This window comes from Pseudoliparis swirei, chromosome 17, assembly GCF_029220125.1.
Source record: "Pseudoliparis swirei isolate HS2019 ecotype Mariana Trench chromosome 17, NWPU_hadal_v1, whole genome shotgun sequence".
In the NCBI taxonomy this organism is placed as follows: Eukaryota; Metazoa; Chordata; class Actinopteri; order Perciformes; family Liparidae; genus Pseudoliparis; species Pseudoliparis swirei.
Genome location: NC_079404.1, coordinates 8,429,708 through 8,445,590, shown reverse-complemented (window position 1 = coordinate 8,445,590; position 15,883 = coordinate 8,429,708). Strand labels below are relative to the sequence as shown.

Below are 15,883 nucleotides of genomic sequence, written 5' to 3'. Positions count from 1 at the left end.
GGATATATTTGTAACTTCAAGTCCTATAGGGTCCATTGGACCTGGCTGGGTCTGATGCCATGGCCCTGCTGATGTGCCCCGCCCACTCCTCCTCTCTACCTCCATCTGCCTAATGGATCATGGAGGTCTGGATCGTGGTCCATGCCTACTACCAACTATTCATATGATCTATCATACTTATTAAATGTGTTTATGTAACTGTAATGTTTCCTTCTGTACACATGACATCTATTGCGTCTGTCCATCCTGGAGAGGGATCCTCCTCTGTTGCTCTCCTGAAGGTTTCTTCCCTTTTTTCCCTGTGAAAGGTTTTTTTCTATTTCTTGGGAGTTTTTCCTGATTAGATGTGAGGTCCTGGGACAGGGATGTCACATGTGTACAGATTGTAAAGCCCTCTGAGGCAAACTTGTAATTTGTGATGTTGGGCTATACAAAATAAACTGATCTCATCAACTGGCTAAATGACTGGTCTCATCACTTCTCCTCTCAGGCTCTTTGGACCCCAGGGGTCTGAGTCAGGGCTGGGTAGCATTTGTGCTTTCTCTCTGTCAGACTTGCATGATCCACTGCCACTTAACGAGGGAGAACAAGGCTGAGAAATGAGGCATTTCCGGGCCCAAGGGTTTATTCCTACAGCACAGTGGATTACATTAGAACACATAAAAAAGAGACGTGACTCATGTTTTAAGAAATATTCTGCTCTGAACACTGTTCCAGACCACCCTAGTGTATAATCCTCAAGGAGAAATCAGGATACAAAGCTTTTGGATGTGTCTTTACACTATTTACGATATAGCAGAGTCACATGTTTTCAACTCTGAAATACATTTTTTTCATAGACAGTGTTCTTCAAACATTAAAACGGTTTTATCGACCACGAACAATGTCCACGTGGGAGGCTTAATAGAGAAAACATCCCATAACAACACAGCTATATAACTATGTGATGTTGAAAACTTAAACTACAATCTATAAAAAATATTTCAACACAGACATCTTCACATATGGAGTTAACGAACAAAAGATCAAATGGCAATTCACTGTATGGGTCATTCCACAGACATATCAGCAACACTTTGCTTCATCCTCATCGCCACTGTTTCCCTCGGTCTGTGTAGTTGTCTTTTTTCTCTTCATCTATCATCAGATGGCCATCACCTTCCGTCGTGGAGGGGTTTCCATGGTGACCACACACCCTTCTGGGTTGATTGTTGGCACGGGATCAGGGTAGCCAATGCGCTGCAGGACCAGAGGGTGCGGCTGGCAGGTTGGGTTGGACGGGGGCTGGCGAAGGACAACAATAGTCGCACTGGGTCCCTGCAGCAGGATGTCGGTCAGCTCTTCCTGTGTAGAGTTGACCACCGGCACACCATTCACCTCCACCAGTCTACCAGTTCAATTACACATACACAACAACAACAAATGTAATTAATAACAACAAGAAGCTGAAAGGAAAATTATCTTAACCTCTTACAAAGCCGGACTCTCTCTGCAGGTAAAGGCAGGACCAAACAATATCAAAGATTTCTCAAATGGCTCTGAATTAAATATTAAAGATCTCACCTTTACACAGAACTAATGAAAACATTCCCTTCATTAGCTTATGTTTACAGCCAACAGGATAACATTGACAGGGAAACAGCAACGCTTTGTGTCTTTTGATTGGCTGTGTGAAGAGCATTGGCATAGATCCTACGGTAAGTGAACACGCACAGTGAGGCTCAAAGTCTCTTCAGCTTCGGGCGTTCGGTCTCTGCACCGTCATGCAGATTTTCATTTCTTTTGGCGGGATTGTGTCAAAGAGGAATGTCAACTGCACTGCACTGTTTGAGAGTGCTGCGTTTTATCAGCATGTGCTTGTAATGTAGTAATTGCTTAATTATTTGAAGATATTTTATCTGCTTCTTTTTACTCTCTTCTGCATCCAAGTATTACATTACAGTATTTGCTTGCTTTGGGGCCAGTATCTGATGAGTTTCCATGGCTACCAAGCACAGAACAATAGAGCGATGAAAGAAATGGGTGTGATGAGTGACATGCTGATTGCTCTCACTATCTAGGTGGCCCCTGTGAACACTTACCAAGTATTGGCCATTAAGGCTGGATAAATGACCTGGTTTTGTTTGTATGTGCCCGTTTGTTACCTGTCATCCACAGAGAGGTGAGAGTTGTCCACCTTCACCACAACTAGTCCACTGCCTTCTCGGTAGCGACACGAAAAGCCATACTGGCCATCGGGGTTATGGTTCTCTTGGACAACCAGCAGCATGGCAGGAGACTGCAGTGACATCAGCTGGCTCAGGCTGCCAACGGCCAAACCTTTATTGCGATCTTTCTCCTGAATGTAGAAACAGCAAAGACACGTTCACAAATGCATGAAAACAGAATTTGACACTAAAGGTAATATTTTCATAGTAGGCTACATTAAGTAAAGTAAATAGTTCCGCGTTTTGGGATATACACCTATTCATTGTTTTAGCTGAGAGTTAGATTAGAAGATCAATGTCCCTGTTTCATCTATAATCAGGAGAGGGTTAAGTTATCTTAGTATGAAACAGTAATATATCAAAATATGCAGTGTGATTGGGGGAACATGAGATGCTTTCACGACGGAACAGTAAACAAATCATCTCTCACAATAGCAAAGTTGTTTAACCGAAAATAGACGATGCTCCCTACAACGGCCACAGACTCTGTAATAGTCTTAATTAAGTCTACATTTATTAAAACAAGATAGATGTAATTATTTCCAAAATTCTCAAAGGTTATTATTTTAGAAAATATTCCGCTTCAATACATTTGTATATGCCATGTTGCTCATAAACAAAACTTTTACTCCAGGCAAAAACAGTTTACTGCCCACATTTGTAGCTTAAAAGATCGGTCAAGGGGCTAACAGCACCAGACATTACATTTATACAATGACACATTCATATTTTCCCAATATCCTTGGGTTGATAACATCACAAAATATGGCGACAGAAAACCCTATTAAAGCTGAAAAATGTGCGGGGAAAAAACACATGAGGTACAGCCCTATCTCAAAGCCTATAGCTTGCTCTAATGGTTAGTGGACAAGGGTTGAAAAGTGTCCATTTTATGGAGGGAAATTAAAGCTTTTCTTGTTTGTATATTAAGTAAGAAAAGTGTAAAAATGACATGTTGAGATTTTACAGTGAGTTATGTGGTGGATATTTCTTGGCCAAGCAGAGTGACTTCCCAGATTCTTGTCAATACAGAGTTTACTATGAAGCCTCCTTTAGAACATCAACATCTTCGTTGTTTTTATTTATTTTTTGATCTGGTGTAATGATTACCGTTGGTAGAAATCACACCACCACAAGTAGCAGGGATCAGAAATAACTTGTGAGTCTGACCACTAAATTCCAATGTCCCCTTATCCAGCCTCTTGGCATACTCCCCCTCCCCCTGAACGGCATGTGAATGCCTTGCAGCAATATATGCCGCCTTGCCAGGGTCAGGGGTCAAAGCTAAGGCTTTGCTCTACTCAGACAAGTGGGCCAGACAGGATATATCCACGGAAACGCAGCCGAAGCCCCTTGAGAGGCACACTCTAATGCGCATCATTTTTACGTTTTAGTTTTCCTCAACGTTGGACACACGTCAAGAGGCCAAGGAATTTTCTCTTCATATACTTTTTGTTTATACACAAGATCTGATCAAATCCTAACCTACCTTGGCCAGACACAGGGCACATGTCCCATTTCCACACCAGACACAACCCATGGACTGCTGGTAGGCAATTAAACAGGGCTCACAAAGATCACAAAGGTCCCTCTATGTATTTTAAGTTGCTAATTTCCTTAGTAGAATAATTTGCCTCCATCATAGGAAGCTGCAACGTGATCTGTGAAACTTTGTTTGAGAAATGGTCCTCTGACAGTTCTGAACACCTTGGCTACACAGATCTTTCACATAATCAACCTTGGTGTAGAAAATGGAGGCCAGAGTAATGGGAGACAATCTGACCCTATTGATCAACCACAACTGGTATCATGACTCAAACACTGGAAGCATCCTCTCAATTTCTTAAACTCAGCATGGCAAAGAGGTGACGAGAGCTTTCTCAGAACTCAATCCATCCTCAACAGACATGTGAGAGTAAAGTGTGGGCATAACAGTAATTATATCAATTTCCCCTCTTTTATAGCCTGTCTGAAGTTTTTTTAGTTATCTAAGCTAAACTGCTTATTTAAAATCATTTCAGCCATTTGTTGTGCTTCCCCTCTTCCCTTCCCTCTCATCCTTTGTTTCTCTTTCTCCTTCCCTTTCAGCTGTTTTATTGATGCTCTCCAGTTGCAATATATCATGGAGATTAGACTGCCAATGATGAAATATTTCCTCATTGTCTGTAATGCAGGGCAGCCTGCGAGACCAAACACGGGGCGGTCTGCTCCTTATTAGAGCAGCAGCTCCATCAGTTCCCAGGCTGCTCCTCAGCTCTGACCTGTGTGTTAACTCTGATTAGGTCATATGATAAACATTAGCGCTGCTGCTTTTCCCACAAACTCAGCACCTAAAAAAGCGTGGCCTCGGGGCGGCAACGTGACACGGGGCACCTTTCAAAGCCAAAGCCGCGTGTGTCCTTTCATGGCACCTCGTTAGGGCTTCTCCAACGGGATAAAAGAGGCACATTAAAAAAGAAGTAGGCTCCTCCGGGGATAGATGGAGATAGTTTTACACATGCTGGCCCAGTTCTCCATTGCACTCTCCCAGTGGCTTTTGTCACACACATTCCATTGTTGGTATGGTCACAGGCTCTCGGATGTCAGCGCTAAACATCATTTTCTCAGAAGAAGTGCACGTTCATCCAAAGAAAATTCCTCAGCCTTGTATAGCCACTCTCAACTGCACAACTTAACGAAACAGAGTAGACTGAATGGAGTATTGTGTTGTCACTCAGGAGAACTGGGAACAGAAGATCAAAGATGATGGACATAATAGAGTCAAATAATGACCGACCGCACCAGGAAGCTGTTACCACCTTACCTAGTTCGTGCTAATTCTGCTGGTGGGCAATTAAATAACAAATATATGAACATCCTATGTACTGTGGATTAGTTTATCCTCTGTGCCAGCAGTATAGATTTGATTAGTGAGAAAAAGGAGAGTTATATTGTATATATATTGTACGAGTTGTTCAGATATTGTCCAAAAATGGAGTAACTCTGTTCAGCAAAAGTTTGATTTTAGTATCTCATACCACAAATGCTTTTCTCAATAACTAGCATCATTCAATGTTTTTTTTAGCAATCAAAACATTCTTTGACTCCGACCATACAGCTTTCCCACATATTGGTGTGACGGTGTTTCACATACTATTGATTAAACTCCATTGACTGAGCTCCAGACCGTCAGTTGTTGGTTAAATTCTGCAGTGGTTTAAAGAAATGAAAGAAAGAAAAATGTACACTATTATTGATCCCAGATGGTGAAATTCTTGCGTTTGACCGATCCTTAGTTATTAAGGAGCAGTGGACTGCAGTGAAGCGCCCAGGGAGCAACTAGGGGTTCAGTGTCTTGCTCAAGGACACTACGACATGCAACTATGGGGAGAGCGGGGATCGAAACGGGTACCTTGTGGTTACAGGGCGACCACTCTCCCCCTGAGCTACAGCCAACAACAAAATGAATAAGTAATCCATGAAAGGTGTTGTAATCTTTGTTCAGTAGTACCTTAACATAGCTTTCTTGCAAAGCATTTTGGAGGTGTGCGAGCTGCCGGTTGAGATGTATCATGGAAATCTCCTCCTTAAACACTTAGCAGTTCAGCTTCATCTTTTCCAAGAGACGAACGTCCAACTGTCTGAATGGCAAAAGACTACACATTTCATTCAAGGACAGCTTTATACATATACACGGTTTAAATGTAGTTACGGTTATGTTAATTTTCCAAGATGTCAATCAACCTAACAAATGGACATTACATGTGAGACCTGTACGTAGGACTACTCATTTTCTTTCTGTTATGTGATTTGGTAAAACACACAAAAGGAGTCCCCTCAAAGTCCAAAAAGATGATTTACTACTATTAACTTTATATTCGCTTCATCATTAACTTGTCCTACTTTTTGCTTTCCAGTAACATCACATCGTATATACACTGTTGTATATTTGAGTGGATGGTCGTCAAACACAAACAACAAGACATTTCGACATATGGTCATTTGTACAGTACATTCAAATCATTGGGCATGTTGTAGTCTCTCATCTATCTGCTGTTTATGTATTTGAAAGGTGGAAGAAACGTGTTGAACAAGCTACAAATGAACAGAGGCAGTCCCCCTACTTCTTTTTGTGCACAGTGGAGTTGTTAATGTTGTCTCTGAGGGTCTGCAGGCTCTGCCTCTTGTCGTTCAGACGGCTTTGAACCAGCTCCAGCTTCTCCTTCAGCTCAGCGGAGCTCAGCCTGTCTACGTCCACATCTCTATCCATATTCTTTATCTCTGAGCAAAATGCCACCAGGCCGTTGTGGAGCTCCTGGACCTTTGTGTTCAAAAGATCAGTTCAAGATCACAACATTAAATTAGATTAAATATGTACTGTTTTCACCCCCAGGGCGAGATTTCTTAAACATTCACTACAGTTATGTCAGCATTACATGCTGTTTTCTGTTCCATGCTTTCATACATGTAGTGGAAGAGAGATATTGACCTGAAGGATGACGTTTTGGAGCGAGTCCACCTGTTGGTTTAGCTCTCTGATCCTCTCTTCTTTAGCTGGCTGATTCAACTGGACATTTTTGTTGATGTTGCTGTTCTCATTAGAACTGAGGACTCCTGAATTTATTCGCGATAAGGTATCTGATGACTTCTCCTTCGAAGCAAAAGCCCCAGAAATGTGTCTTGTTAAATGGTATATGTCAGGTAAAGCATGGTACCTTATGTATAAATGATCATAGTTACCGTTTTACACAAGTGCAGCTCCAATTGTCTGTACTCTGATGTCGCTGTCAGTAGGATGCCGATCTGCTGATCTGGTGGGAGGTCCTCTGATGAACCTTAAAACCGAAACACATGTACAGTGAAGACAGCTGTCTCCTTCTGTTTGTTTTTTTAAGATAAAGACCATATGATGAGCACCTTGCTTTTCTCTCAGTGTGAAGAGGCTCTTATCTTCTGTCCTTCCCAACATGTTGATGCATGAATCCATGATTTTACCCACTGTTGTTTCCTTTGGGGTTCGGAGATGAACTATCCGCTCTGATGCTGCAACACGACATGACACAGTAGGAGAGTATGGTGGCCTGATATATTCTCACACTATGCTGCACACTGAATTATGTGTCGATATGTGAACACAGTAGAATATTGATATCTGCTTGTATGCATTTAATGTACATAGGTTGCATTTATAGTGTTGTTGTATTAATACCTTCCATGCATTTAATCAGTTACTCACCATTAATAGTAATCTCTATCAGCTGAGAATTCCTCTGTGACATGTAGTTTTGGCTGTTGTTTCTTTTGAAAGAAAAAGGCCCAGAGATTAAAATAAAGATAGTTTTAGATGTTGTAATTGTATACATGAGAGGCTGTACCTGAGTTTGAGGGAACGCCTATTCATGCTCAGGCAGCTCACATGAGGAGAGGACTTAGATCTGCTCATTGACGCTAATGTCGCAGTGTATGTCTCGACATTGTTCGGGAATAAGGATTCTGCAAAAAAAATAATGGTCAGTGAGCGTTTCAGTTGCCTATGCCGTTTCAGATGACGGTCTATTTGTCATGTTGTAATGATCAAAGTGTACCAAGCAGAGAGTCGAGTCTCTGGGTGATGGTGCTGGAAGGGTGCAGTTCCTTATAAATGGCCGACAGTAGCTGCTCCCTCTCCTCCAGCGTGGCGATATGGAGGATGTCCAGAGTGTTCACATCCACCGATGCTATGTCTGCCCCACACAGTTTCACTTCTGAAATAGACCCTTTTAGTCACACACCTACGTACTGAAATCTGAGAAATGTACCGCAGCCACTTAACTGTAATCTCCAATATATATTTTTAAAAGACAAACACGAAGAAGGCAAATGACAAGTCTTTGCATATCTGAATATGATTATTTCTTTTTTTCAAGGGAAAATGGACATTTTAAATTGCAAATGAAACTCAAATTACTAATATTTTAACCTGCAGCATAATCTACAAGCAATATGAAGGACGTGAAGACATGTTTATTGATGCATGAATATGATTTACGCAGTAATACTGCCAGATTCAATCTTAAATCAACCTTGTCTTCATTTGCTTTCAAGTTTTTGATGTTCATAAAACTAACCTTTGATTTGATCTGCGGTAAAGATGAATTAAATTACCAATGTCTGCCTTTGTTATGTCATCACAGGGCTGGGAGAGGACACTGTCATAAAAATGTGCTTTACCTCTGATGAAAGGAAGACATTTCTGCAGTCCAATACTGGTAAACCACTGGCAGACTTCATCTGTGTTCAGCTCCCCAAGACATGTGTGGAGCTGTCTCTTGTCCATGTCCTGGGGAGGATGAAAGGTTACATATCTGCTGCTTATTCCATATTCTACATCAAGTGACATGTGAAAATACTTTTGTTAACACCACACTACAAAAAAAGAACCCGTCCATAACGTCACATACTATATACAAACAAACAACATACTCTTCCAGTATTTGTTTTGAGATGCAATAAAGTTACATACCGTACAGTATAAAGACATTATATTTAGTTATTTTATCAATCTAAAAGATAAGCAAAGGCTGGGAAAAGCAAAGAGGAAGGTTCATGACGCACAGAGATAACTCTGACTCAAACCGCTGCATGTGAAAACGTATTTAGTAGGATGCAACACAAAGCATGGTTAACCTCCAAGGCACTTGGCCATTGTCTGTTGCTGACTCATTCAAAGTAACTCTTGGATATCTTGGATATCCGTGTTTCAGGCAGCAAATAAACACATTTCTGTGTTTTTAACTGTAAAATATTGTTTGGAAAGGACAAAAAAGTGTTTACCTAAACACATGTTTCCATGTAATTGTTGCCTTAGTCGCAGATTCTCTGTTTAGTGTTCAGTGTTCCCTGCTGCCAGTAAAGGCTTTACAAGGTGACTGTGGAGTGATTAGATACATTGAGGTGGGAGCTTTGCCTTGTGTCGGCGATTTCATCTTTTTTAGAAAATCTTATAAAAAATAAAATAGTTGATGGAGATAGTAAATGCAGGACATGAGCAATTTTCTTCAAAATTTATCGTTTAATCGTTTTATGTTTCAGCTTATGCATAGATTGCTACGGATACGAGCAATCCTGCTTGGCAAATCCTGGATGCAAAGATGAATATCCTAAGACTATTTGCAGAGTCATTGCTTTGACAGATCAAGGGAGCTGGGAAATATAAACAGAGCATATTCTGTAATTGTGGCGGCTCTGGGCTGTGCTGATGCCACCCTGAAGGCCTTCCTTTGATGGTTTACAGTACCTTCTCAGGGAAGTTTCCATTCTGATCCTTGGACTGAGGCATATATGATGCTGCATGGAAGGCATAAAAAAACAAACTTGTGTAATTTCTTTAATCATACGTCAGTCGTGTTACGTAGAGCAATCGTGTTTGTCCGTAAAATAATATTACCAGACTCACCAATGGTTATTCGTCGTTGTCGTAGCGACCCCTCCTCTTCTTGGTGGTCTGTGGTCTGGGTTAAAGGGTGGAAAGTGGCGCTTCTGGTCAGAGTGTCTTCAAGACTGCAGGAGCGCCTTATGAGCCTCTGTCACATAACACAGGTTTCAGTTAACATCAGACTGATAATCCAGACTTATATATCAATCAAGTCAGTAAGTCATAATACACAAAGTAAATCAGATAAAAAAGCTGTTTTCCAGGAAATGAAAGGAACATTATAAGTGCATGTATAGGTCTTACAGTATGGAAGATATCATATTAAAATGGTCATTACATGGCCGTCATACCCTTTGGTGAGTAAATGTGTCCATGTTGTCTGCGTAAGGAAGCAGGCAGAGTTCAGCTCTCAGCATGTCGGAGCAGTTCACATCTCTGATGCTCAGTTCATCTGTATGGTAATATTAACAGTAAGTCAAAAAGATGAATCGATCCCAGTTGGTCCTTTTTTTCACCCTTTTAAGGCACTCTATTCTTGAAGTTTTAGTCCTTCTCGGCTCTTTTCTGCCATGCAGGTCACCAGGTCCATTAACAGTGCATTAGATGGTGCTGATACTGGACACAGCTACATGGGGTTGCTTGGCAACCCGTCATGCACACTAATGTCTGTCTGGTTGACGACATACTTCTCTGACAACAACCCAAGTTCTTTCCCACAGAAAGCCCATATTATAACATTTTCCAAATGTCACATCTTTTTTTTTGCTATCATAACAAGCAAGACAAATGGGGCTGAGAATATGGCAACCGAGCTCGGCCCCGGCTTTCTCAGGCAACACAACGGTGTGGTGTGATAGATGTTGGAATGTTTGCAGTTCTAAGTTGTAACTACTTTAAGTTGTATGTCGTCCCAGATTGAAGCCTAACAAGGCCCTCTGCCGTTTAAAACAGTAGTCTTTTCAAACAGCGTACCCAACAGAAAAATGTGGTCTAATTTCTTAAACACATGTTTTTCATTTCAGGGGCTTCTTTCTGAAAGGCTGGTTTGACATGGATGGGAGTTTAGATGGAGTCAGAATCAGATAAGACAGTCTAATTGGTTTATGTATGTCAGCAGTGGAATCTTGTCTGGTTCCTGGAGAGACAGTGGAGTACAAGGAGGGGGGCAGCGAGCTGGCACTCTCTTCATCACCTGACTGACCTGTGAGTCACTCTGGAGAGGATCATAGAGTCTGGCGAGGCAAATTCAGCACACTCACCTCGCAAACCAACTCGAACCGCCAAGTGAGAAATGCGATGGGTCTTGGCCCAACGTGATGACACGTAGGAGCACCCCTCCTCTAGCTGACCTCAGACACGACAGTGTGTCTATGAGATCCTGAGACAATCATTTCCGGTCTCGCTCTAGGACCTTTACTCACCAGGCATGGGAAAAGGTACACAAGATGCAGAGTTGTCTGAGAACGCTAATGGAGGGTAGCAGTACACCCACTCTACCACAGCCCTGTTCAGACTTCGTCCAGGAATCAAAACAAAAGACGGGACATTTTGGGCAGGCTCAGGGACACAGCCTGGTGTTGCCGTGAAGGGTGAAATCACCAGTGACAGAGAGATGGACATCATTCCCAGTCTGAACTGGCTCACTCAGGACGAGGCAAAGAATGAGTGAGTTATCTCACACTTGACTGGACTGGTTAATACAAGCAAACACAGTGCATCCTTGAATGCACACGCACAAACACACTGAGCAATCTAGGTTTGGTGCGTGACAGCGTTTGACAACCAGTCGCACACAGACACGCACAGGGTTTAATGACAAAGCGAAGCTTTAGAGCAGGGGTCCCCAAACTTTTTCCTAAGAGGGCCACATAACGTTTGCCTTGTCTGCTGGAGGGCCAGCCGGGGGGGGGGGGGGGGGTGCTAGTGAGAATGTGCTCACCTGTGTGCGGTATTGTGTGGTTGTTGCGTTGCGAACAAGCCTCGCTAAACATGTTTCAAAGTGTAAATATCCGCTCAAGATGACCAGTTGTTCCAGATCCCTTCGACCAAACTGTTCCCATGAAAACATAAGAAATGTGACTTAATGGATCAATATATAACTTACTTGACTTGAAACTAATATCTGGTGGCGCAGCGCACAGACTGCGCGCCTTTGAGTGCAGTCTCCTTTTGCGTGAAAGAGATCGAAACCAGGTCGGGCGATCTTTTTATTTTTATTTTTCGAAAATGTATTTCTTCATCCGTGGCTGTGATGCTCTGCTCACTTATACAATCGTAATCGCCGAAATGGATATGAACGGTGGCTTGAAGATCTCCAGCAATATGTTTGTGAATGTGTGACGAATCTGGTGAGCGAGACAGAGCCCCGCTGCAGATGTTAAGAGAACACAACGCACGCACGTGTAGGGAAACCAGTAGGTTTGAAAACCAGTAGGGGTGTAACACCGGCATATGTGTTTCATGACAGAGGAGATCTGCCGCCGTAGGTGGAAAAGTCAGAGACACGTATCAAAGAGAGAAGAAGTGAGAGCAGCGAGAAGCGCAGTGGGAGTGCAGCTCAGTCCACTAAAAGTGGAAGTACTCTGCGGTCGCGACGCGTCTGGTCTGAACACACTTTTTTTTCGACGCGCGTCGAGACTGCTGCGTAAAATTCTCGACGCGTCCGGTGTGAACACACCATGACATTCAAGCTAACCTAATTTCCCAAACGCTGTGGACATCTGAACGCTGATTGGCCGAGACTCGACACGTCCCATCAAAGATGTTCTATTGCGAAGAGCACCACTCCACATTTTCTCCGCGTCTCAATCACTGCAATCTCAACGGCAGCGGGCCAGGTGAAAAAAATAATAAATCGGAACGCGTCTCTGGTATTGTTCAGGGGGCCGGTCCAAATGGGGAGGCGGGCCGGATCCGGCCCGCGGGCCGTAGTTTGGGGACCACTGCTTTAGAGTCAGAACTTTTCAGCACATTTATGTAACGGATAGGCAAAAGTGATGCTTATCGTTTCCAGTATTATTGTCCTCCTCTGGTTTGAAAAGAAATGAAGCTCTTTGAGAGACGAGTGAGGGAGGAGAGCATGCTGAGTCACAGGAACCCAAAACCTGGGAACCGCCTGCCCAGCCACACACTGGGAATACACACACAATGACTAAAAGGGGATTCCAACAAAGGGGAACTTCTACAACTCCCAAAGGAGGCATTCAAGGTACTGTAGCCATGTCATATAATGACTGCCATTTCACCTGAATGGGGAACTGAGATCAAAAGGAAGAGGCAACACATAAGCTCAACAGCTGGATGAAGCAAGCCATCATCTGGTGCCAGTTAGCTCTCACCTAGAGTTTGCCTAAATGGAAACAACAGTTTAAATACAGATGCTCACCCAAGTTGTGCTCAGTAAATGACTAAATATTTATCCCAGTGTTGAAGCTGACTATGACAGAGAAAGAGACCACGACAACCTTTGTGACAACAATTTCCTTTGAAAGAAACATTCCAACATTTTGAGAAATATACTAAAGTTAATCTAAAGTTTGAGAAGTAGAACAGCGTCAACGTTATCTTTATGTCTTCCATCAATAATTCAAAACAGACATTTGAACTTGTCATAGTTAGGAAAAGCACAGGTGTTATGTGTATTAACAATGGCTCAGTTGTATTCAAGTGTCCCAGTAAGACATGCCAGTGTGACTGTGAGCCAGTATGTACTATACAAGGACTATATGTTAACTTTATTATACTAAGTAATGATTAGTTTCATTATTTACACCTGAACTGTCTTACTGAGTCTAGATGTAAAAATGGAGATGTTATCACGGTTACACTCACTGTTCTGATGGTACTTAGGGAGAGGAGCCACCTGGTAGGCACAATGTAATGGCCTGGGCTTTGTTTTCTCTTTGGTTGTCCCAGCCTCTCTTTCTTCTCCAGACTCCTTACGTGGGCCCTCTTCAGGCTCAGCTGACCTGACCATTTTCTCAGTCAGTGTGATTTCCTCCACTGACTCCTTTGCCTCAGCACTCTCCATCTTTTCCTCATAGCTCTCCTGGTCACCAGCACCAAAGCTTCCATCGCTGCCAGATGTATTTGCCACACTTTCTTCTGAATTAATGTCAAAGAACTGATCGTCGTCAACGACGTCAGATGGAGAGGGTGGGATCAGATTAATGACGGGCGGTGTCAGGAGGCTTCCAGGAGTTGGCGTAGTACCGGTGCCACTCTCAGACAGCAACGGGTCAGACACAGAGCCGGTTGAGCGGGCCTCGCTGTTGCTCGAGGTTAGGGGGTCCTCCTCGAACAGGCTGAAGCTGGTGTTAACTATCCCCAGATCCTCTACCGTAATCTGGATAGCCTCCCTCTCAGCTGATCCCCGTTGATCCAAGTGTGGATGTAAAGAGTCCCCATTAATCTTCTCTTCCTGCTGCTGCAGAGGATCCCTCTCCTCGCTGCGCAAACACGAGCAGCAGAGCTCCCCGCGTGAGAGACGCTGAGTGCTCTTTCTCCATGGGCGCCTACGAGGCCGCTGCTTCTCCGCATTTGCACGTTCCATATCGGTGGCTGCCTGACAAAACCCTGGCTATGCTGCTAAACACACCATTCTGCACTTTGATCAGATACACCTTCGCAGGCTGCAGAAGATAAACAACCATCTACACCTCTGAGATCAAACACTGCCCCGTGATAGGAGCCACAGAATCCACACACAAACACTCAGCTGCAACACATGTTTCTGAGAAGAGGAGTGAAATAAACAGTTCATCCTCTGGGTCAGGTGAACACTTGAAATAAATCAGCAGGCTTTGATATGTAAAGCAGCATCATTGTGGATACAGCTCTGATTTCAAAGGGCTCTAATATGATAGCAAGACCCTGCCAAAATAGAATTTTGACATAAATTATATATAATGTAGATAACAAGAACTGGATTTGTGTGATTATGCTGTTCTTTGTATTGGTGCTTGTGTCCATGAATGATTGTGCATGTGTCGGGACATGTGATCATATACAAGTCAGTGTTCAATTTCCATGGGGGTCATCTGTTGGGGACTTACAACATGTATCGAGACCGATGAGAATATGGGCTGGCGGATGCTTGGCTCATACAACCCCTACAGCATCAGATAACATTTCCATCATTCCACAGGCCCGGTCCTGTTCTCTGCTACATGATAAGTCATCCAGCATCAGCTTAAAATCCTTTTGCCACACCACCCACACTGAGAGCTTGTATGAAAAGATGATATCCGTGTGTTTTTGTAATGCCCATAAAGTGAAAGTTGAATGATGGGAATAGTCACTCCACCGCTCCCTTGTTGGAGTGAAAGGGAGCTGCTATTGTTTCTTGCTTTAACTCTAACATTACTTTCCTCAGTTTCTTCCATTTCTAGCTCCATTATCAGCCAATAGCTCATTTAGTTCTTGCAAATAGGCTGATGTTTAAATGCCTATACTGTGTAAAATCGAATTTTGTTGTAATTATTCTACATATATTTCTTCTATCATAAAAGTAAGTGCCACTGCAACATATTAACCACATTCATATGGAAAACTCAGCTCTATGTTTAAATTAAAATCTACCACAAAGGTTGCCCTAATTCAATTCAATTCAGTTTATTTGTATAGCCCAATTTCACAAATTACAAATTTGTCTCGGAGTGCTTTACAATCTGTACACATAGACATCCCTGCCCCAAAACCTCACATCGGACCAGGAAAAACTCCCAAATAACCCTTCAGGGGGAAAAAAAGGGAAGAAACCTGGAGGAGAGCAACAGAGGAGGATCCCTCTCCTAGGATGGACAGATGCAATAGATGTAATGTGTACAGAAGGACAGATTTAGAGTTAAAATACATTCAATGAATATGACAGAGTGTATGAATAGTTCATAGTAGGCATATTCCACGATGGAGACCTCCACGATCCATCAGGCAGATGGCGGTGGGGAGGAGGAGGGCGGAGTCTCAACAGGACAGTGGCGTAGTCATGAGCAGGAATTCCACAACCCAGACGATCCATCAGGCAGATAGGATCTATGCCGTCTCATAGGGTCCGATGACCCCATGAGACGTAAAGTCAAAAGGACTTCCGGGGAGAAAGCAGAGTTAGTAACGTGTGATTAAGAGATGAAAATTCATCCTTAAGGAGAGAAAAAAGAGGAGATAGGTACTCAGTGCATCCTAAAACGTCCCCCGGCAGCTATAAGCCTATAGCAGCATATCAAGGGGCTGGACCAGGGCAAACCTGATTCAGCCCTAACTATAAGCTCTGTCAAAGAGGAAG

At 42.9% G+C, this 15,883-nt stretch overlaps 1 protein-coding gene across 6 annotated transcripts; it reads right to left on the bottom strand.

Moving 5' to 3' along the window:
• Positions 1-593: 593 nt before the first annotated feature.
• On the bottom strand, positions 594-14,853 carry LOC130207265 (uncharacterized). 6 transcript variants are annotated; one of them, XR_008834262.1, is made up of 13 exons: positions 13,432-14,853; positions 9,951-10,051; positions 9,622-9,748; positions 9,463-9,512; positions 8,397-8,505; positions 7,772-7,930; positions 7,562-7,679; positions 7,423-7,484; positions 7,104-7,229; positions 6,927-7,021; positions 5,698-5,827; positions 2,145-2,338; positions 594-1,387 (listed from the first exon to the last, which is right to left on the bottom strand). XR_008834262.1 is itself a non-coding variant. In XM_056435784.1 (13 exons), exons 1-13 carry the CDS (start codon positions 14,150-14,152, stop codon positions 5,782-5,784), a joined length of 2,088 nt encoding a protein of 695 aa, XP_056291759.1. In that variant the 5' UTR covers positions 14,153-14,853; the 3' UTR covers positions 5,703-5,781. The 6 variants fall into 6 exon arrangements, 5 of the variants coding, with proteins under 5 accessions (XP_056291759.1, XP_056291760.1, XP_056291763.1 ...); XM_056435784.1 differs by lacking the exons at positions 594-1,387; positions 2,145-2,338 and adding exons at positions 6,311-6,507; positions 6,676-6,837 and having other exon boundaries at positions 5,703-5,842; XM_056435785.1 differs by lacking the exons at positions 594-1,387; positions 2,145-2,338 and adding exons at positions 6,311-6,507; positions 6,676-6,837 and having other exon boundaries at positions 5,703-5,827.
• Between the last annotated feature and the right edge of the window lie 1,030 nt (positions 14,854-15,883).